At 40.4% G+C, this 24560-nt stretch overlaps 1 protein-coding gene across 1 annotated transcript; it reads right to left on the bottom strand.

The window, feature by feature from the left end:
* Positions 1-23313: 23313 nt before the first annotated feature.
* Positions 23314-24045, bottom strand: LOC142783990 (uncharacterized). The gene has a single exon (XM_075882604.1). It carries the CDS (start codon positions 24043-24045, stop codon positions 23314-23316), a length of 732 nt encoding a protein of 243 aa, XP_075738719.1.
* Positions 24046-24560: the final 515 nt, after the last annotated feature.

The following is a 24560-nucleotide window of genomic DNA, read 5'->3' as shown; positions in this document are numbered from 1 at the left end:
ATCAAAGTTTCGTACTGGACACAAAACAACACTATCTCGTTAGATGACGTCGTTTTTGGTGGCTTCACGACGCTACCTAGCTTAAACTTCAACCTAACATTACTTTCGCACTTCTATCGTTATAAAACGTTTTACTCGCTGCATTACAATGCTTTCTGCAACATTACCACGATTTCATGCATGCGCTTTCACATTAGATATCGCAGTTTCCAACTTGTAATGCTGAAAATCACTGCATGTAACTAGCTAACATTGTTTAATGCGGTTTTATGTTGCTTTTGTATCTAAAAACGCTCTGTTACACTGTTTCGTTCACAATTACGATATTTTCAAGACCTCAAAGTTTATCACCAACTTTGTACAATACAGATCGCTGTATCTCGCTAAATGACATCGTTATTTAAGGTTTCACGGTGCTTGCATGCGCTTTCACGAGGACATCACAATATAGCAGGTTCGCACTTTTAACGGTACAAGACGCAGTATCTCGCTAATTCGTGCCGTTTTTCGTGCTTTTACAATATTTCAGCTATCGCAGTTTCGTAATCGCAACAAAACAACACTATGTTGTTAAATGACGTCGCTTTTGGTGGTTTCACGACGCTACCTAGCTTAACCTAACATAACACAAACTAACATAACCTTCGCACTTCTAGCGTTAGAAAACGTTTCACTCGCTACTTTGCAATGATTTCTGCAACATTACGACGGTTTCATGCACTTTCACATTAGATATCGCAGTTTCCGACTTGTAATGGTGAAAAGCACTTCATCTCAATATCTGACATTGTTTATAGCGGTTTTGTGACGCTTCAGCACTTAACATAAAATAACCTTCGCACTTGTACCCAAAAACACTCTGTTACACTGTTTCGTTCACAATTACGATATTTGCATGACCTCACAGTTTTTCACCAAATTTGTACAGTACAGATCGCTGTATCTCGCTAAATGACATCGTTATGTAACGTTTCACGATGCTTGCATGCGCTTTCACGAGAATATCACAATATAGCAGTTTCGCTTTGTAACGGTACGAGACGCAGTATCTACCTAGTTCACGCCGTTTTGTGTGCTTTCACAATATGTCACGTCTCGCAGTTTCGTACTCGCAACAAACCAACACTATCTCGTTAGATGACGTCCTTTTTGGTGGTTTCACGATGCTTGCATGCGCTTTCACGAGGATATCCCAATATAGCAGTTTCGCACTTGTAACTGTGCAAGACGCGGTATCTGGCTAGTTATTGCCGTTTTGTGTGCTTTCACAATATTTCACATATCGCAGTTTCGTACTCGCAACAAAACAACACTATCTCGTTAGATGAGGTCGTTCTTGGTGTTTTCACGATGCTACCTAGCTTAAACTAACATAATTCAACCTACCCTAACCTTCAAACTTCTAGCGTTGGAAAACGTTTTACTCGCTACTTTATAATGCTTTCTTCAACATTACGATGGTTTCATGCGCTTTAACATTAGATATCGCAGTTTCCGACTTGTAATGGTGAAAAACACTGCATCTCAATAGCTGACATTGTTTATAGTGGTTTTGTGACGCTTCAGCACTTAACATAAAATAACCTTCGCACTTGTACCTAAAACACTCTGTTAAACTGTTTCGTTCACAATTACGATATTTGCATGACCTCAGAGTTTTTCACCAACATTGTGCAGTACAGAACGCAGTGTCTCGCTAAATGACATCGTTATTTAAGGTTTCACGATGCTCGCATGCGCTTTCAGGAGAATAACACAATATAGCAGTTTCGCACATGTAACGGTACAACACGCAGTATCTGGCTAGTTCATGCCGTTTTGTGTGCTTTCACAATATTTCACCTATCGAAGTTTCGTACTCGCAACAAAACAACACTATCTCGTTAGATGACATCGTTTTTGGTGGTTTCACGATGCTACCTAGCTTAAACTTCAACCTAACATCACCTTCGCACTTCTATCGTTATAAAACGTTTTACTCGCTGCAATACAATGCTTTCTGCAACATTACGACGATTTCATGCGCTTTCACATTAGATATCGCAGTTTCCGACTTGTAATGCTGAAAATCACTGCATCTAACTAGCTAACATTGTTTATTGCAGTTTTATGATGCTTTTGTATCTAAAAACGCTCTGTTACACTGTTTCATTCACAATTACAATATTTGCAAAACCTCACAGTTTTTCACCAACTTTGTACAATACAGATCGCTGTATCTCGCTAAATGACATCGTTATTTAACGTTTCACGATGCTTGCATGCGCTTTCACGAGAATATCACAATATAGCATTTTCGCACTTGTAACAGTACGAGACGCAGTATCTACCTAGTTCACACCGTTTTGTGTGCTTTCACAATATGTCACGTATCGCAGTTTCGTACTCGCAACAAACCAACACTATCTCGTTAGATGAAGTTCTTTTTGGTGGTTTCACGATGCTACCTAGCTTAAACTAACATAACTCAAACTAACGTAACCTTCGCACTTCTCTCGTTAGAATAAGTTTTACTCGCTACTTTACAATGCTTTCTTCAACATTACGATGGTTTCATGCGCTTTAACAATAGATATCGCAGTTTCCGACTTGTAGTGGTGAAAAACACTGCATCTCACTAGCTGACATCGTTAATTGCGGTTTTATGACGCTTCATAACTTAACCTAACCTAACATTCGCACTTGTTTCTAAAAACGCTCTGTTAAACTGTTTTGTTCACAATTACGTTATTTGCATGACCTCACAGTTTTTCACCAACTTTGTACAGTATAGAACGCAGTATCTCGCTAAATGACATCGTTATTTAAGGTTTCACGATGCTTGCATGTGCTTTCGCGAGAATATCACAATATAGCAGTTTCGCACTTGTAACGGTACGAGACGCAGTATCTACCTAGTTCACGCCGTTTTGTGTGCTTTCACAATATGTCACGTATCGTAGTTTCGTTATCGCAACAAACCAACACTATCTCGTTAGATGACGTCGTTTTTGGTGGTTTCACGATGCTACCTAGCTTAAACTAACATAACTCAACCCAGCGTAACCTTCGCACTTCTAGCGTTAGAAAACGGTTCACTCGCTACTTTACAATGATTTCTGCAACATTACGACGGTTTCATGCGCTTTCACATTATATATCGCATTTTCCTACTTGTAATGGTGAAAAACAGTGCATCTCAATAGCTGACATCGTTTAATGCGGTTTCATGACGCTTCAAACCTTAACCTAACCTAACCATCGCACATGTATCTAAAAACGCTCTGTTACACTGGCTCGTTCACAATTACGGTATTTGCATGACTTCACAGTTTTTCAGCAACCTAGTACAGTACTGATCGGTGTATTTCACTAAATGACATCGTTATTTAAGGTTTCACGGTGCTTGCATGCGATTTCACGAGGATATCACAATATAGCAGCTTCGCACTTTTAACGGTACAAGACGCAGTATCTCGCTAGTTCATGCCGTTTTTTGTGCTTTTACAATATTTCACCTATCGCAGTTTCGTAATCGCAACAAAACAACACTATCTTGTTAAATGACGTCGCTTTCGGTGGTTTCACGACGCTACCTAGCCTAAACCCACATAACTCAACCTAACCTTCGCAATTCTATCGTTAGAAAACGTTTTGCTCACTACAATACAATGCTTTCTTTAACATTACGATGGTTTTATGCACTTTCACATGAGATATCGCAGTTTCCGACTTGTAATGGTGAAAAACTCTGCATCTCACTAGCTGACATTGTTTATGCGGTTTTATGACGCTTCATAACTTAACCTAACCTAACCTTCGCACTTGTATCTAAAAACGCTCTGTACACTGTCTCGTTCTCAATTACGGTATTTCAAGATTTCAAAGTTTTTCAGCAACTTAGTACAGTACTGAATGCTGTATCTCGCTAAATGGCATTGTTATTTCAGGTTTCACGATGCTCGCATGCGCTTTCACGAGAATAACACAATATAGCAGTTTCGCACATGTAACGCTACAACACGCAGTATCTGGCTAGTTCATGCCGTTTTGTGTGCTTTCACAATATTTCACCTATCGAAGTTTCGTACTCGACACAAAACAACACTATCTCGTTAGATGACGTCGTTTTTGGTGGCTTCACGACGCTACCTAGCTTAAACTTCAACCTAACATTACCTTCGCACTTCTATCGTTATAAAACGTTTTACTCGCTGCATTACAATGCTTTCTGCAACATTACCACGATTTCATGCATGCGCTTTCACATTAGATATCGCCGTTTCCAACTTGTAATGCTGAAAATCACTGCATGTAACTAGCTAACATTGTTTAATGCGGTTTTATGTTGCTTTTGTATCTAAAAACACTCTGTTACACTGTTTCGTTCACAATTACGATATTTTCAAGACCTCAAAGTTTTTCACCAACTTCGTACAATACAGATCGCTGTATCTCGCTAAATGACATCGTTATTTAAGGTTTCACGGTGCTTGCATGCGCTTTCACGAGGACATCACAATATAGCAGGTTCGCACTTTTAACGGTACAAGACGCAGTATCTCGCTAGTTCGTGCCGTTTTTCGTGCTTTTACAATATTTCAGCTATCGCAGTTTCGTAATCGCAACAAAACAACACTATCTTGTTAAATGACGTCGCTTTTGCTGGTTTCACGACGCTACCTAGCCTAAACCCACATAACTCAACCTAACCTTCGCACTTCTCTCGTTAGAATAAGTTTTACTCGCTACTTTACAATGCTTTCTTCAACATTACGATGGTTTCATGCGCTTTAACAATAGATATCGCAGTTTCCGACTTGTAATGGTGAAAAGCACTGCATCTCAATAGCTGACATTGTTTATAGCGGTTTTGTGACGCTTCAGCACTTAACATAAAATAACCTTCGCACTTGTACCTAAAAACACTCGGTTACACTGTTTCGTTCACAATTACGATATTTGCATGACCTCACAGTTTTTCACCAACTTTGTACAGTACAGAACGCAGTATCTCGCTAAATGACATCGTTATTTAAAGTTTGCCGATGCTGGCATGCGCTTTCACGAGAATATCACAATATAGCAGTTTCGCACTTGTAACGGTACGAGACGCAGTATCTACCTAGTTCACGCCGTTTTGTGTGCTTTCACAATATGTCACGTATCGCAGTTTCGTACTCGCAACAAACCAACACTCTCTTTTAGATGACGTCCTTTTTGGTGGTTTCACGATGCTTGCATGCGCTTTCACGATGATATCACAATATAGCAGTTTCGCACTTGTAACGGTGCAAGACGCAAGAGCTGGCTAGTTATTGCCGTTTTGTGTGCTTTCACAATATTTCACATATCGCAGTTTTGTACTCGCAACAAAACAACACTACCTCGTTAGATGACGTCGTTCTTGGTGTTTTCACGATGCTACCTAGCTTAAACTAACATAACTCAACCTAACCTAACCTTCGCACCTCTATCGTTAGAAAACGTTTTACTCGCTACTTTACAATGATTTCTGCAACATTACGACGGTTTTATGCGCTTTCACATTATATATCGCAGTTTCCTACTTGTAATGATGAAAAACACTGCATCTCAATAGCAGACATCGTTTAATGCGGTTTTATGACGCTTGATAACTTAACCTGTGGGCACGGCGGACCCGGAGCGAACATGTGATCTAAAACGCCATTCTTCCGCATTGTGCAGGTTTTCCTGTTCGGTCTGGCCGCAACGCACTGCGCAACCGACGTATCAACAGCCTACACGTGCCGTGTGGATTCACCCAAGATGGGCCCTTGCATCGCCAGTAATTGCTACCCTGTCATCGAGCTTGCTCCGCCCCCTTCGCATCATGTGACCTCGTCTGCGTCCCCTATAAAAGTTGGCATCCAGAACTTCAGCTTCAGTGGACACGGCGCACCCGGAGCGAACATGTGGCCTAAAACGCCATTCTTCCGCATTGTGCAGGTTTTCCCGTTCGGTCTGGCCGGAACGCACTGCGCAACCGACGTATCAACAGCCTACACGTGCCGTATGGATTCACTCAAGATGGGCCCTTGCATCGCCAGTAATTGCTACCCTGTCATCGAGCTTGCTCCGCCCCCTTCGCATCATGTGACCTCGTCTGCGTCCCCTATAAAATTTGGCATCCAGAACTTCAGCTTCAGTGGGCACGGCGGACCCGTAGCGAACATGTGGCCTAAAACGCCATTCTTCCGCATTGTGCAGGTGGGTACTCACTACTGTACAATAAGGAGCGATTGCCCTGGTCTTCTAGTCTTGCCGTGCCCCCATCAGTGCCTTTGTATTGCGTATGACGTTTACTGCGTATGCTCATTACTTCTGTGTGGGGATGTGTAGGTGAACCCTGGGCCTGTCGAGAAAATGCTGAAGGAGCTTCTGGATGGTCAAAACAAAATTTCTTCAGACATAGCGGCAGTAAAGGCGCAACAAGAAAACATGGAAAAAATTATTTCCGATTGGAACTCGCGTTTCGCTGTAATGGAACAACGTACTGCCTGTATTGATGCTCTGAAGGTGACAGTGGCCACGCTTGAAGCTAAATTTACTGATCTTGAAGACAGGAGCAGGCGTTCCAACCTAGTTGTTTTCGGCATACCTGAGCCACCGAATGAAACCGAGGACATGCTGAAAGAAGCTGTACTCAATGAGGTTTTTGAACATAAACTTGAGGTCAAATGCAAATCAGTAGGTAGAATTCACAGATTAGGCAAGCCCGGTGGCAGTCGCCCAGTTATCGTATATTTTCAGGATTACAACGAAAAGCAGCAAACTATATCGAATGCCCGTAAGCTAAAGGGTACAGATATTTCTGTTCAAAATGACTATTCTAAGGAAACACTCCGTAAACGTAAACTGCTCTGGAACAGCGCCAAAGAAGAAACAAGACAAGGCAAGAAGGTTAATCTTGTACATGACAAACTTATGGTTGATCGGGATAGGTATGTATGGGATGACTGCAAAAACTCGAGGATTAAAATTGCCAGTTCCCAGTCCAGTAAACATAAAACATGACCTGAACGCCCCGATTCTAAACAACTGCGCCTCCTAAATATTAACGCACGCAACATCGGTAATAAATGCGAGCAACTGGAGTCCATTCTTCTTGGCATTAGTCCGCACATTGTTGTTATCACGGAAACCTGGTTGTGTGACGATATCAGCGATGAGATCGTTTTCCCCTCCTCCTATCGGGTGTATCGTCGAGATAGAAATCGTAGCGGAGGCGGTGTCGCTGTGCTCGTAAAATGTGCTCTTGATGCGACGCTTCTTAATCAGATTGACGACCACGAAAGATTTTCTTTGGAGGTATCCTTCTGTGGGCGTTCATTTCTTATCTTTGCTGTGTATCGTGCACCTGACTCGCCTCCTCGGTTTCCGCATGACTTACACGAACACATGGCGTCATACAAGCATGACAGAATATTTCTTGTGGCCGATTTTAACATGCCTAACGTAAATTGGGACTCCGCTTTTGCCAGTGTCGGACAATCCCCGCAAACCTCGTATCTACTAGATATAATGATGTGCCATGATTGCGCCAGGTGGTGAAGCAACCAACACGTGTCGGCATGATCTGTGCTTCTGTACTTGACCTTGTTTTTGTAAGTCAATCAATACAAAATTATGTCTGCATTGAAAGTGGTCTTTCTGACCACCATTTGGTGTCTTTTTCATGCTCTGTGGAAAAAGTGTGTACTGTGCCTCGAGCTAAATGTATTCGCGTCAAAAATTTTTCCCGTGCCCATGATGAATCTGTGTTAGATTATTTAGAACTCCGCCTAAGCAACTTCCACGGTTCTAACACTGCCCAAATGTGGGATACTTTCAAGAACATGTGTCTTCACTGTATCGAACATTTTGTTCCAGACAAGGTAAAAAAGACGCGTAAGCTAACCTCTTGGATTTCACGGGATATTTTACACTTGAAAAGAAAATTAAAACGCCTGAAGCGAGGAGTGTCCTCTCGTGACATCATTCAAACCACTCAATTAGCCCTTAATCAAGCCGTAGCAAGCGCTAAACGAAGTTATTTTGAGCACGAGTTGCCGAATTTCATTCGATCTGCTCCGCAGAAATTTTGGAACTTCTTGTCGAACAAAAGAAAACCTATTGAAAAATTACGTCACGATAATGCGCTCCTCGTTGATAAGACAGACATTGCTGAGCATTTCAACGCTTATTTCCACGGTGTATTTTCAACAGTACATGAGCCTATGCCCCAAATTGTTTCCAATTGCAGAATCAATGCTGATATTGTGTCTATATCTGGTGTGATTTCTATGATGCTTAACCTAAAAACTAAGTCTTCACCTGGTCCTGACGGGATACCGAACGTTTTTCTTTCCCGTTACGCTGAAGCATTATCACCCTCTCTTGTGGCAATTTTCAACACATCATTATCTTCTGGTGTCCTACCCTTTGAGTGGAAAGTTGGACGCATTGTTCCCGTGTTTAAAAAAGGCGATGTCATGGTTACTGGTAATTATCGTCCCATTTCATTAACATCATCTTGCTGTAAAATTTTAGAACATATTATAGCTAACTACATTTCCAAGTTTCTCAATGATAGCGGTTTATTATCCTGCTTCCAACATGGTTTCAGAAAAGGATTTTCTACTGTCACTAAATTAACCTCTATTGTTCACAGTTTTGCCGGCGTCCTTGATAAGACTGGCCAGGTCGACGTAATTTTCCTGGATTTTCGAAAGGCCTTTGACCTTGTTCCACATTCGCAACTCATGCTCAAACTACAGGCAATTGGACTTCCGGCTTATAACAAACTGGATTTCTTCTTATCTATCTGACCGCACGCAATATGTTAGTATTGATGATAAATGTTCCAAATCTTTACCCGTCACATCTGGCGTTCCGCAAGGTAGTGTACTAGGCCCTCTTTTGTTTCTTATATATATTAATAATACTGTTGATGTGATTACCAGCCCAGTACAAATTAGAGACTATTTGCGGATGATTGTATTCTTTTTAACGAAATAACTTGCACGAGGATCAAATTCATTATATTCTAACCTTCTTAGCATACAGGCATGGTGCACAAAGTGGAATATGAAGTTAAATGCCGAAAAATTGGTCTTCATGAAATTACTAAAAAGAAGAACAGCTTGTCGTTTTCCTATGAGCTTCCTGAACGACCGCTTTGTGAAGTCAGTTGTTACAAGTACCTTGGTGTCACCATTACAAACAACCTAAGTTGGAATCAGCACGTTTCCAACGTCTGTGCGTCCTCTTTTTGCAAGCTCTGCCTTCTCAGACACAAACTTAAATTAGCTCCTCCAAGTGTTAAACTTCTTGCATACACATCGATTATTAGACCGAAACTCGATCACGCATGCTCAGTTTGGGACCCGCACAAGCAAAAAAATATTCAGGCTCTTGAAATGATACAGCGCAAAGCGGTTCGCGTTATCTACTCAAAATATCGTTTATCAGACTCGCCTACTACTCTCATGAAAGAGCACGGATCCAAACGTTGCAGGCACGACGTAAAATAGAAGGCTTAAATTTCTTTCGCCTTGCCAGCTTAAGAGCAACAAACTCGGCATTAGCCCTGATCAGTTTATTCAGCCATTGACTTCTCGGCGTACAGGACATCGACACGCTGCATCCCTGACCCCCTACAGCGCCAGAACAAACTTCTTCAAATTTTCCTTCTATACACGCACCATATCTGACTGGAATGATCTGCCCATATCTGTTGTCTGTAGTATTGATGGGATTGAACATATAGAAAATTCAGACAGTATGTTTCTTTTTCTTTTTAGAAGTTGCTGTATTTTACCTTGTATTGTCGGTTTGTTTATACTTGAGTGATTATGCCCCTCCTGCTTGGGCCCCTTGTGGGGCCTGCAGTATGTCATAAATAAATAAATAAATAAATAAATAAATAAATGAAACCTAACCTAACCTTCGCACTTGTATCTAGAAACGCTCTGTTACACTGTCTCGTTCTCAATTACGGTATTTGCAAGCTTCACAGTTTTCAGCAACTTAATACTGTACTGAACGCTGTATCTCGCTAAATGACATCGTAATTTAAGGTTTCAGGATGCTCGCATGCGCTTTCACGAGAATAACACAATATACCAGTTTCGCACATGTAACAATAAAACATGCAGTATCTGACTAGTTCATGCCGTTTTGTGTGCTTTCACAATAATTCACCTATCGCAGTTTCGTACTCGCAACAAAACAACACTATCTCGTTAGAAGACATCGTTTTTGGTGATTTCATGACACTACCTAGCTTAAACCTCAACCTAACCTAACGTTCGCAATTCTATCGTTATAAAACGTTTTACTCGCTGCATTACAATGGTTTCTGCAACATTACGACGATTTCATGCGCTTTCACATTAGATATCGCAGTTTCAGACTTGTAATGCTGAAAATCACTGCATCTAACTAGCTAACATTGTTTAGTGCGGTTTTATGATGCTTTTGTATCTAAAAACGCTCTGTTACACTGTTTCGTTCACAATTACAATATTTGCAAGACCTCACAGTTTTTCACCAACTTTGTAGAATACAGATCGCTGTATCTCGCTAAATGACATCGTTATTTAACGTTTCACGATGCTTGCATGCGCTTTCACGAGAATATCACAATATAGCAGTTTCGCACTTGCAACGGTACGAGACGCAGTATCTGGCTAGTTCATGCCATTTTGTGTGCTTTCACAATATGTCACGTATCGCAGTTTCATACTCGCAACAAAACAACACTATCTCGTTGGATGACGTTCTTTTTGGTGGTTTCACGATGCTACCCAACTTAAACTAACATAACTCAAACTAACGTAACCTTCGCACTTCTCTCGTTAGAATAAGTTTTACTCGCTACTTTACAATGCTTTATGCAACACTACGATGATTTCATGCGCTTTCACATAAGATATCGCAATTTCCGACTTGTAATGGTGAAAAACACTGCATCTCACTAGCTGACATCGTTAATTGTGGTTTTATGACACTTCATAACATAACCTAACCTAACATTCGTACTTGTTTCTAAAAACGCTCTGTTAAACTGTTTCGTTCACAATTATGTTATTTGCATGACCTCACAGTTTTTCACCAACTTAGTACAGTACAGAACACTGTACCTCGCTAAAAGACATCTTTCTTCAATGTTTCACGATGCCTGCATGCGCTTTCACGAGAATAACACAATATAGCAGTTTCGCACTTGCAACGGTACGAGACGCAGTATCTACCTAGTTCACGCCGTTTTGTGTTCTTTCACAATATGTAACGTATCGCAGTTTCGTACTCGCAAAAAAACAACACTATCTCGTTAGATGACGTCGTTTTTGGTGGTTTCACGATGCTACCTAGCTTAAACTAACATAACTCAACCTAACCTAACCTTCGCACCTCTAGCGTTAGAAAACGTTTTACTCGCTACTTTACAATGATTTCTGCAACATTACGATGGTTTCATGCGCTTTCACATTAGATATCGCAGTTTCCTACTTGTAATGATGAAAAACACTACATCTCAATAGCTGACATCGTTTAATGCGGTTTTATGACGCTTCATAACTTAACCTTACGTAACATTCGCGCTTGTTTCTAAAAACGCTCTGTTACACTGTCTCGTTCAAAATTACGGTATTTGCATGACTTCGCAGTTTTTCACCAACTTAGTAAAGTACTGAATGCTGTATCTCGCTAATAACATCGTTATTTAAGGTTTCACGATGCTCGCGTGCGCTTTCACGAGAATAACACAATATAGCACTTCGCACATATAACGGTACAAAACGCAGTATCTGGCTAGTTCATGCTGTTTTGTGTGCTTTCACAATATTTAGCCTATCGCAGTTTCGTACTCGAAACAAAACAACAGTATCTCGTTCGATGGCGTCGTTTTTAGTTGTTTCACGACGCTACCTAGCTTAAACCTCAACCTAACCTAACCTTCGCAATTCTATCGTTAGAAAACGTTTTGCTCGCTACAATACAATGCTTTCTGCAACATTACGATGGTTTTATGCACTTTCACATGAGATATCACAGTTTCCGACTTGTAATGGTGAAAAACTCTGCATCTCACTAGCTGACATTGTTTATGCGGTTTTATGACGCTTCATACCTTAACCTAACCTAACCTTCGCACTTGTATCTAAAAACGCTCTGTTACACTGTCTCGTTCTCAATTACGGTATTTCAAGACTTCACAGTTTTTCAGCAACTTAGTACAGTACTGAATGCTGTATCTCGCTAAATGACATCGTTATTTCACGTTTCACGATGCTCGCATGCGCTTTCACGAGAATAACACAATATAGCAGTTTCGCACATGTAACGGTACAACACGCAGTATCTGGCTAGTTCATGCCGTTTTGTGTGCTTTCACAATATTTCACCTATCGAAGTTTCGTACTCGCAACAAAACAACACTATCTCGTTAGATGACGTCGTTTTTCGTGGCGTCACGACGCTACCTAGCTTAAACTTCAACCTAACATTACCTTCGCACTTCTATCGTTATATAACGTTTTACTCGCTGCATTACAATGCTTTCTGCAACATTACGACGGTTTCATGCGCTTTCACATTATATATCGCATTTTCCTACTTGTAATGGTGAAAAACACTGCATCTAAATCGCTGACATCGTTTACAGTGGTTTTATGACGCTTCAATTCTTAAGCTAACCTAACCTTTTCACATGTATCTAAAAACGCTCTGTTACACTGGCTCGTTCACAATTATGGTATTTGCATGACTTCACAGTTTTTCAGCAACTTAGTACAGTACTGATCGCTGTATCTCGCTAAATGACATCGTTATTTAAGGTTTCACGGTGCTTGCATGCGCTTTCACGAGGATATCGCAATATAGCAGCTTCGCACTTTTAACGGTACAAGACGCAGTATCTCGCTAGTTCATGCCGTTTTTTGTGCTTTTACAATATTTCACCTATCGCAGTTTCGTAATCGCAACAAAACAACACTATCTTGTTAAATGACGTCACTTTTGGTGGTTTCACGACGCTACCTAGCCTAAACCCACATAACTCAACCTAACCTTCGCACTTCTCTCGTTAGAATAAGTTTTACTCGCTACTTTACAATGCTCTCTACAATATTACGACGGTGTCATGCGCTTTCACATTAGATATCGCAGTTTCCGACTTGTAATGGTGAAAAACTCTGCATCTCAATAGCTGACATTGTTTATGCGGTTTTATGACGCTTCATACCTTAACCTAACCTAACCTTCGCACTTGTATCTAAAAACGCTCTGTTACACTGTCTCGTTCTCAATTACGGTATTTCAAGACTTCACAGTTTTTCAGCAACTTAGTACAGTACTGAATGCTGTATCTCGCTAAATGGCATCGTTATTTCAGGTTTCACGATGCTCGCATGCGCTTTCACGAGAATAACACAATATAGCAGTTTCGCACATGTAACGGTACAACACGCCGTATCTGGCTAGTTCATGCCGTTTTGTGTGCTTTCACAATATTTCACCTATCGAAGTTTCGTACTCGCAACAAAACAACACTATCTCGTTAGATGACGTCATTTTTCGTGGCTTCACGACGCTACCTAGCTTAAACTTCAACCTAACAATGCCTTCGCACTTCTATTGTTATAAAACGTTTTACTCGCTGCATTACAATGCTTTCTGCAACATTACGACGATTTCATGCGCTTTCACATTAGATATCGCAGTTTCCGACTTGTAATGCTGAAAATCACTGCATCTAACTAGGTAACATTGTTTAATGCGGTTTTATGTTGCTTTTGTATCTAAAAACGCTCTGTTACACTGTTTCGTTCACAATTACGATATTTGCAAGACCTCACAGTTTTTCACCCACTTTGTACAATACAGATCGCTGTATCTTGCTAAATGACATCATTATTTAAGGTTTCACGATGCTTGCATGCGCTTTCACGAGAATATCACAATATAGCAGTTTCGCACTTGTAACGGTACGAGACGCAGTATCTACCTAGTTCACGCCGTTTTGTGTGCTTTCACAATATGTCACGTATTGCAGTTTCGTAATCGCAAGAAACCAACACTATCTCGTTAGATGACGTCGTTTTTGGTGGTTTCACGATGCTACCTAGCTGAAACTAACATAACTCAACCTAACGTAACCTTCGCACTTCTAGCGTTAGAAAACGTTTCAATCGCTACTTTACAATAATTTCTGCAACATTACGACGGTTTCATGCGCTTTCACATTATATATCGCATTTTCCTACTTGTAATGGTGAAAAACACTGCATCTAAATAGCTGACATCGTTTAATGCGGTTTTATGACGCTTCAAACCTTAACCTAACCTAACCTTTTCACATGTATCTAAAAACGCTCTGTTACACTGGCTCGTTCACAATTACGGTATTTGCATGACTTCACTGTTTTTCAGCAACTTAGTACGGTACTGATCGCTGTATCTCGCTAAATGACATCGTTATTTAAGGTTTCACGGTGCTTGCATGCGCTTTCACGAGGATATCACAATATAGCAGCTTCGCACTTTTAACGGTACAAGACGCAGTATCAGGCTAGTTCATGCGGTTTTTGTGCTTTTACAATATTTCACCTATCGCAGCTTCGTAATCGCAACAAAACAACACTATCTTGTTAAATGACGTCGCTTTTGATGGTTTCACGACGCTACCTATCCTAAACCCACATAACTCAACCTAACCTTCGCACTTCTCTCGTTAGAAAACGTTTTACTCGCTACTTTACAATGCTTTCTGCAACACTACGATGGCTTCACGCGCTTTCAGATTAGATATCGCAATTTCCGACTTGTAATGGTGAAAAACACTGCATCTCACTAGCTGACATCGTTAATTGCGGTTTTATGACGCTTCATAACTTAACCTAACCTAACATTCGCACTTGTTTCTAAAAACGCTCTGTTAAACTGTTTCGTTCACAATTACGTTATTTGCATGACCTCACAGTTTTTCACCAACTTAGTAAAGTACAGAACACTGTACCTCGGTAAAAGACATCGTTCTTTAATGTTCCGATGCCTGCATGCGCTTTAACGAGAATAACACAATATAGCAGTTTCGCACTTGCAACGGTACGAGACGCAGTATCTACCTAGTTCACGCCGTTTTGTGTGCTTTCACACTATGTCACGTATCGCAGTTTCGTACTCGCAACAAAACAACACTATCTCGTTAGATGACGTCGTTTTTGGTGGTTTCACGATGCTACCTAACTTAAACTAACATAACTCAACCTAACCTAACCTTCGCACCTCTAGCGTTAGAAAACGTTTTACTCGCTACTTTACAATGATTTCTGCAATATTACGATGGTTTCATGCGCTTTCACATTATATATCGCAGTTTCTTACTTGTAATGATGAAAAACACTACATCTCAATAGCTGACATCGTTTAATGCGGTTTTATGACGCTTCATAACTTAACCTTACCTAACATTCGCGCTTGTTTCTAAAAATGCTCTGTTACACTGTCTCGTTCACAATTACAGTATTTGCATGACTTCGCAGTTTTTCACCAACTTAGTAAAGTACTGAATGTTGTATCTCGCTAAATGACATCGTTATTTAAGGTTTCACGATGCTTGCATGCGCTTTCACGAGAATATCACAATATAGCAGTTTCGCACTTGTAACGGTACGAGACGCAGTATCTACCTAGTTCACGCCGTTTTGTGTGCTTTCACAATATGTCACGTATTGCAGTTTCGTAATCGCAAGAAACCAACACTATCTCGTTAGATGACGTCGTTTTTGGTGGTTTCACGATGCTACCTAGCTGAAACTAACATAACTCAACCTAACGTAACCTTCGCACTTCTAGCGTTAGCAAACGTTTCAATCGCTACTTTACAATAATTTCTGCAACATTACGACGGTTTCATGCGCTTTCACATTATATATCGCATTTTCCTACTTGTAATGGTGAAAAACACTGCATGTAAATAGCTGACATCGTTTAATGCGGTTTTATGACGCTTCAAATCTTAACCTAACCTAACCTTTTCACATGTATCTAAAAACGCTCTGTTACACTGGCTCGTTCACAATTACGGTATTTGCATGACTTCACTGTTTTTCAGCAACTTAGTACGGTACTGATCGCTGTATCTCGCTAAATGACATCGTTAATTAAGGTTTCACGGTGCTTGCATGCGCTTTCACGAGGATATCACAATATAGCAGCTTCGCACTTTTAACGGTACAAGACGCAGTATCTCGCTAGTTCATGTCGTTTTGTGCTTTTACAATATTTCACCTATCGCAGCTTCGTAATCGCAACAAAACAACACTATCTTGTTAAATGACGTCGCTTTTGGTGGTTTCGTGACGCTACCTATCTTAAACCCACATAACTCAACCTAACCTTCGCACTTATCTCGTTAGAATAAGTTTTACTCCCTACTCTACAATGCTTTCTTCAACATTACGATGGTTTCATGCGCTTTAACAATAGATATCGCAGTTTCCGACTTGCAATGGTGAAAAGCACTGCATCTCAATAGCTGACATTGTTTATAGCGGTTTTGTGACGCTTCAGCACTTAACATTAAATAACCTTCGCACTTGTACCTAAAAACACTCTGTTACACTGTTTCGTTCACAATTACGATATTTGCATGACCTCACAGTTTTTCACCAACTTTGTACAGTGCAGAACGCAGTGTCTCGCTAAATGACATCGTTATTTAAGGTATCACGATGCTTGCATGCGCTTTCACGAGAATATCACAATGAAGCAGTTTCGCACTTGCAACGGTACGAGACGCAGTATCTGGCTAGTTCATGCCGTTTTGTGTGCTTTCACAATATGTCACGTATCTCAGTTTCGTACTCGCAACAAAACAACACTATCTCGTTAGATGACGTCGTTTTTAGTGGTTTCACGATGCTACCTAGCTTAAACTAACATAACTCAACCTAACCTACCCTTCACACCTCTAGCGTTAGAAAACGTTTTACTCGCTACTTTACAATGCTTTCTGCAGCATCAAGATGGTTTCATGCGCTTTCACATTAGATATCGCAGTTTTCGAGTTGTAAAGGTGAAAAACACTGCATCTCACTAGCTGACATTGTTTATTGTGGTTTTATGACGCTTCATAACTTAACCTAACCTAACCTTCGCACTTGTATCTAAAAACGCTCTGTTACACTGTTTCGTTCACGATTACAATATTTGCATGACCTCACAGTTTTTCACCAACTTTGTACAGTACAGAACGTAGTATCTAGCTAAATGACATCGTTCTTTAAGGTTTCACGATGCTTGCATGCGCTTTCACGAGAATATCACAATATAGCAGTTTCGCACTTGCAACGGTACGAGACGCAGTATTTGGCTAGTGCATGCCGTTTTGTGTGCTTTCACAATATGTCACGTATCGCAGTTTCGTACTCGCAACAAAACAACACTATCTCGTTGGATGACGTTTTCGCGATGCTACCTAGCTTAAACTAACATAACTCAACCTAGCCTAACCCTCGCACTTCTATCGTTAGAAAACGTTTTACTCGCTACTTTACAATGCTTTCTGCAACACTACGATGGTTTCACGCCCTTTCACATTAGATATCGCAATTTCCGACTGGTAATGGTGAAAAACACTGCATCTCACTAGCTGACATCGTTAATTGCGGTTTTATGACGCTTCATAACTTAACCTAACCTAACATTCGCACTTGTTTCTAAAAACGCTCTGTTAAACTGTTTCGTTCACAATTACGTTATTTGCATGACCTCACAGTTTTTCACCAACTTAGTACAGTACAGAACACTGTACCTCGGTAAAAGACATCGTTCTTTAATGTTCCGATGCCTGCATGCGCTTTAACGAGAATAACACAATATAGCAGTTTCGCACTTGCAACGGTACGAGACGCAGTATCTACCTAGTTCACGCCGTTTTGTGTGCTTTCACACTATGTCAAGTATCGCAGTTTCGTACTCGCAGCAAAACAACACTATCTCGTTAGATGACGTCGTTTTTGGTGGTTTCACGATGCTACCTAACTTAAACTAACATAAATCAACCTAGCCTAACCTTCGCACCTCTAGCGTTAGAAAACGTTTTACTCGCTACTTTACAATGATTTCTGCAACATTACGATGGTTTCATGCGCTTTCACATTAGATATCGCAGTTTCCTACTTGTAATGGTGAAAAACACTACATCTCAATAGCTGACATCGTTTATTGCGGTTTTATGACGCTTCATAACTTAACCTAACCTAACATTCGCACTTGTTTCTAAAAACGCTCTGTTAAACTGTTTCGTTCACAATTACGTTATTTGCATGACCTCACAGTTTTTCACCAACTTTGTACAGTACAGAACGCTGTATCTTGCTAAATGACATCGTTATTTAGGGTTTCACGATGCTTGCATGCGCTTTCACGAGAATATCACAATAAAGCAGTTTCGCACTTGCAACGGTACGACACGCAGTATCTGGCTAGTTCTTGCCGTTTTGTGTGCTTTCACAATATGTCACGTATCTCAGTTTCGTACTCGCAACAAAACAACACTATCTCGTTAGATGACGTCGTTTTTAGTGGTTTCACGATGCTACTTAGCTTAAACTAACATAACTCAACCTAGCCTAACCTTCGCACCTCTAGCGTTAGAAAACGTTTTACTCGCTACTTTACAATGATTTCTGCAACATTACGATGGTTTCATGCGCTTTCACATTAGATATCGCAGTTTCCTACTTGTAATGATGAAAAACACTACATCTCAATAGCTGACATCGTTTAATGCGGTTTTATGACGCTTCATAACTTAACCTTACCTAACATTCGTGCTTGTTTCTAAAAACGCTCTGTTACACTGTCTCGTTCAAAATTACGGTATTTGCATGACTTCGCAGTTTTTCACCAACTTAGTAAAGTACTGAATGCTGTATCTCGCTAAATGACATCGTTATTTAAGGTTTCACGATGCTCGCGTGCGTTTTCACGAGAATAACACAATATAGCACTTCGCACATAAAACGCTACAAAACGCAGTATCTGGCTAGTTCATGCCGTTTTGTGTGCTTTCACAATATTTCACCTATCGCAGTTTCGTACTCGCAACAAAACAACAGTATCTCGTTAGATGACGTCGTTTTTGGTGGTTTCACGATGCTACCTAGCTTAAACCTCAACCTAACCTAACCTTCGCAATTCTATCGCTAGAAAACGTTTTGCTCGCTACAATACAATGCTTTCTGCAACATTACGATGGTTTTATGCACTTTCACATGAGATATCGCAGTTTCCGACTTGTAATGGTGAAAAACTCTGCATCTCACTAGCTGACATTGTTTATGCGGTTTTATGACGCTTCATAACTTAACCTAACGAAACCTTCGCACTTGTATCTAAAAACGCTCTGTTACACTGTCTCATTCTCAATTACGGTATTTCAAGACTTCACAGTTTTTCAGCAACTTAGTACAGTACTGAATGCTGTATCTCGCTAAATGGCATCGTTATTTCACGTTTCACGATGCTCGCATGCGCTTTCACGAGAATAACACAATATAGCAGTTTCGCACATGTAACGGTACAAGACGCAGTATCTCGCTAGTTCATACCGTTTTTTGTGCTTTTACAATATTTCACCTATCGCAGTTTCGTAATCGCAACAAAACAACACTATCTTGTTAAATGACGTCAGTTTTGGTGGTTTTACGACGCTACCTAGCCTAAACCCACATAACTCAACCTAACCTTCGCACTTCTCTCGTTAGAATAAGTTTTACTCGCTACTTTACAATGCTTTCTTCAACATTACGATGGTTTCATGTGCTTTAACAATAGATATCGCAGTTTCCGACTTGTAATGGTGAAAAGCACTGCATTTCAACAGCTGACATTGTTTATGGCGGTTTTGTGACGCTTCAGCACTTAACATAAAATAACCTTCGCACTTGTACCTAAAAACACTCTGTTACACTGTTTCGTTCACAATTACGATATTTGCATGACCTCACAGTTTTTCACCAACTTTGTACAGTACAGAACGCAGTATCTCGCTAAATGACATCGTTATTTAGGTTTCACGATGCTTGCATGCGCTTTCACGAGAATATCACAATAAAGCAGTTTCGCACTTGCAACGGTACGACACGCAGTATCTGGCTAGTTCAATCAATCAATCAATCAGTTTATTATCATGTCATAAAGTAAGTTACAGGGAGTAAAATATACAGAAGAGGGTCCCAAAGTACAAGACTGCAACGGGACCCTCGGTGATCATTACAAATAATAAAAGCACAAGCAGCTGTTAGAATCGTAAAATCAAAAATATATAAAGCAGAATGAAAACAAAAAAAAGGCATGGAATCGAAAAACAAATAATACAGCTCAAAACAACACAAACAAGATGATAGATCAACTATTTAACAGATACTCTTTTAATAAATATTTAAATGAAAATAAAGAAACTTTGCATTTTAGCGAAGTTGGCAAATTATTCCATATGGTGATGATACAGAAGAGAGAAGATGATTTACCATAGTTAGTACGAACCTTAGGAAGTAAAAAGTTATTATTAGCCGCGAACCTGGTTGTGTTAGTATTAACTAACATTTTAGGATCAATTAAATTAGCAGAAAGTTGATTTCTTATCTGTTTACGCAAAAACATAATTAGATTAAACCTGAATAGATAGTTAACAGTTAAGATTTTATTGCATTGAAGAAGGGGAGCGGCGCTACTGTCGCGAGAACAGTTAAAAATAGCGCGAATAGCTCGATTTTGTAGATGTTGTACGGATGAAAGATGACACTGGTAAGTATTCCCCCATGATGCGATGCCATAAGTGATATGAGAGTGAATGAATGCAAAGTAAAGTGAAAGGAGTGCTTTATGAGAAAAATATGAGCGAGCTTTGAGTAACGCGCGAATGCCGAATGCTGCCGTTTTTCTAATGTGAGCAATATGGAGAGCGAAGTTAAGGTTAGTGTCGAGGTGAACGCCAAGAAAAGATACACTGTTGCTGATATTAATCAAATGAGAGTCAACTGTGAGCTGTGGTGAGGAAGTTAACTTGCGTTTAGCTGATCTAAAAACCATAAACTTAGATTTATTTGGATTAATGATTAAGAAATTTGCCTGGCACCATTTTGACACACTACAAAGTACAGCATTTAATTTATTAGTGACATTGTCAATACATCTATCAGCAATGGAAATGGTAGTATCATCAGCATATAAAACGCAGTGAGCCATGTGAATAATGTCAGGAAGGTCATTAATGTAAAGTAAAAAAAGTAACGGACCCAGTAATGACCCTTGAGGAACCCCTTGATTTATTGTTTTGGTAGAAGAAAATGAGCTTGATATGTAAACAGTATGCTTCCGGTTAAGGAGGTAACTGTTTAAAAATTTGAGGGATGGACCTGTAATACCGTATGATTCAAGTTTCTTGGATAAAATGAGATGATTGATGGTATCGAATGCCTTTGTGAAGTCTAAAAAAACTGACCCTACTACAAATCCTGCGTCTATAGAGTGTTTGATGAAGTCTGATAGGGAAAGAATAGCAAGGTTAGTAGAACTTCCAGCGCGAAAGCCAAATTGACAGGGCTTCAGTATATTAAATTTATTAAGGTACTTGTTTAGCCGAGTTATTAACAGTTTTTCGATGACCTTGCTCAGGGAAGAAAGAATACAGATGGGGCGATAGTTAGAAATACATTGCTTGTCACCCTTTTTAAAGATCGGAAGGACTTTAGCTATTTTTAGAGAAGTAGGAAAACTGCCATGCTTGAACGCAAGGTTTATAATTATGGAAAGTGGTTCAGAAATAATGTCTACTGCAAGTTTTAAGTGTCGTGCTGAGATTTTATCTATACCAGGGCCGGTTTCTTTGAGACTTTTGATTGCTGTAGAAACATCATCAGGGCTCACGGGGAAAAGAAAAAAAGAATGATTACAACGCCGCAGATTACAGCAAGAACTGCTATGTTTTTCATTAAAAATTTCGAAAAAATAATTACTAAAAGCATCAGCAACACTTTCAGGGTTATCATGTGTAACGCCTTTATATATTACTGTCTGCAAAGGTGAACTATGCATTGATCGATTTAGAAAATCGTTTAATAGTTGCCATTGTCTTTTAGAGTTGTTTTTTTCACTAGATATTTGGTCATCATAATATTTTTTCTTGGCATTTTTCAAGAGACACGAAAGAACATTCGATTATTTTTATAGCGTGTAGCTAAAGCAGTGTTAAATGGTTGTTTCTTGACTTTTCTGTACAGGTTATCTTTTTTACGCATACATTTTAGCAGTCGCTCAGATAACCATGGGTTCTTAGGATATTTGTACCTCTTTTTACATTTGACTGTTTTAGTACATTCTTCTACGGCTTTAAGGAAAAGGGAAGAAAACTTGTTGAATGCCTGGTCTACATTGCATAAGGACGTTACAATGGACCAATCAGTTTTAATAATGGCATTGAAAAACAATTCCTGGTCTAGTACGGAAGTAACACGCGTGGGTGGATCAAATGGCTTCATGACGTTGAAAGCAAGAAATATGGGATAATGATCAGTGATGTTCACATCAATTACTCCTGCAGAGGGAGAGGGCGAGAAATTACAGATGGCATGATCAAGCAATGAAGCAGCACCAGAAATAGGACATCTAGTAGGAGATGAAATGAGAGACTCAAAACCGTATCCACTGAAGCAGTCATTATATTCTCTGCATGCATGATTGTCTGTGTTAAGCAAGTTGATGTTGATGTCTCCAACTAGCACAACGCGCTTGCCTTCAGATGATAACTGATGCAGAATGGTATCCAGGCGAGAAATGAAATCCCTCATATTCGAAGAAGGGGAACGGTAAATACACCCCAGAATAACGTTGTTATTATCGTTTAAAAAAGAATGATCTAATTCAATCCACACGGATTCGCAATGCGAGATGCCTAAGGAAAGATCTTGTCGGCGGGTGTAGGACAGATCTGGGGCGATAAATATTGCTAAGCCGCCATAGCTGTCTGAACAACGGTGACAGTACTCAGCTACGTACGATGACGGGCCGAACAGATTGACGTCATATGTGCAGAGCCATGTTTCAGAGATGCAAATGATGGAAAAAGAATGCGCGAGTGAATCTATAAAGTTATAAATATTATCCGAATTTTTGCGGAGGCTACGCGCGTTGAAATGAACCAAGGAGCGATTACTATCATTTAGCATATGTGTAGCCTCATCAGGGGATAGCAAAGCCATGATGATAAGATGAAAGTGAACGAGTGTTCAGCACAAAAATGGGCGTAGGACTCAGTGGCTATGAAAAGATGCTAAGATCACTGTCTTTGATAATGCGATATACTCTGCCATCACCAGACTTCCGCGCCTTGATCTGGCAATTGTCTGTCCACAGAAATTGCCATTTGTGTGCTTTTTTTAGAGTTAGGGCCTTGGCAAACAATCTTTTGTTATCTGGAGACAGGTGATCATTGGCATAGATTGCCTTACTTGAGCTACCGGAAAAGCCGACATCAGAAGTGTTCGGACGGGTCTTACGCGCTTTACGAACAAAGTCGTTTTTCTTTTCACGGCAGCAGAACCGTGCCACAATGTTCTTTTCATCTGATTTCGTTGAAACGCGATGAACTGTGTCAAAGTCGCTGGGCGTGACAGGACACTGAATAGCTTCGCCAATCTGCATCACAATGGCTGCACAGTCCTCACCCTGAGTGACCGGAACGCCCTTGATTTCAACATTATTGAGCCTCGAGTATTGCTCTAACTCCGCAACCCTTCTAGTCAGTGCCTCATTCTGTGCAACTAGTTCCTTGTTAGCTAGTTTCAATTCATTCTGCTTTGTTTTGATAGAGTCGAAACTGTCACACAGAAACTGAACACTATCACTGAGGGACGCATGTTCCCCGAGACCTTCCTGTGCTAGCTTTTCTTTAATTTTAGCTGTTAGTTCATTTGCAAGGGTATCAAGACTAGAGCGAACCAAAGACTCAAGTGCTTCAATTTTTTTGGCCAATTCTGCGTTGGATGGCATGACAGCAAATACACAAACGATAGCAAATACACAAACTAAGATAAACGCACTGGGAGGCAGCAGCTGCGGTAAAAGAGAACACACTAACGTGAGCAGAAAACAAGGACACCAACCTGCAGAGCAGGTAGGAAGCAATCAGAAAGGGATCCAAGAACCACTTGCCACAGCTCCTGCCTCAAAAATGATGCACTTCCACGGGAAGCGTCGTTATTTATCCTTGTGACGTCACGGTAGTAGGCGCCCTCTTTCGGGTGATGACGTCGTGGATGTAGGCGATTCACAGGCCACTGGACTTGACAGTTGATGAGCCGCACACGTGCCCTGAAGATAGCTGTATCCAGATAGCTGCAGAGCAAGTAGGAAGCCATCAGAAAGGGATCCAAGAACCACTTGCCACAGCTGCTGCCTCAAAAATGATGCACTTCCACGGGAAGCGTCGTTATTTATCCTTGTGACGTCACGGTAGTAGGCGCCCTCTTTCGGGTGATGACGTCGTGGATGTAGGCGATTTACAG

The sequence above is a fragment of the Rhipicephalus microplus genome, unplaced genomic scaffold (genome assembly GCF_043290135.1).
Source record: "Rhipicephalus microplus isolate Deutch F79 unplaced genomic scaffold, USDA_Rmic scaffold_13, whole genome shotgun sequence".
Classification (NCBI taxonomy): Eukaryota; Metazoa; Arthropoda; class Arachnida; order Ixodida; family Ixodidae; genus Rhipicephalus; species Rhipicephalus microplus.
This window is presented reverse-complemented; position numbering and strand designations above follow the sequence as displayed.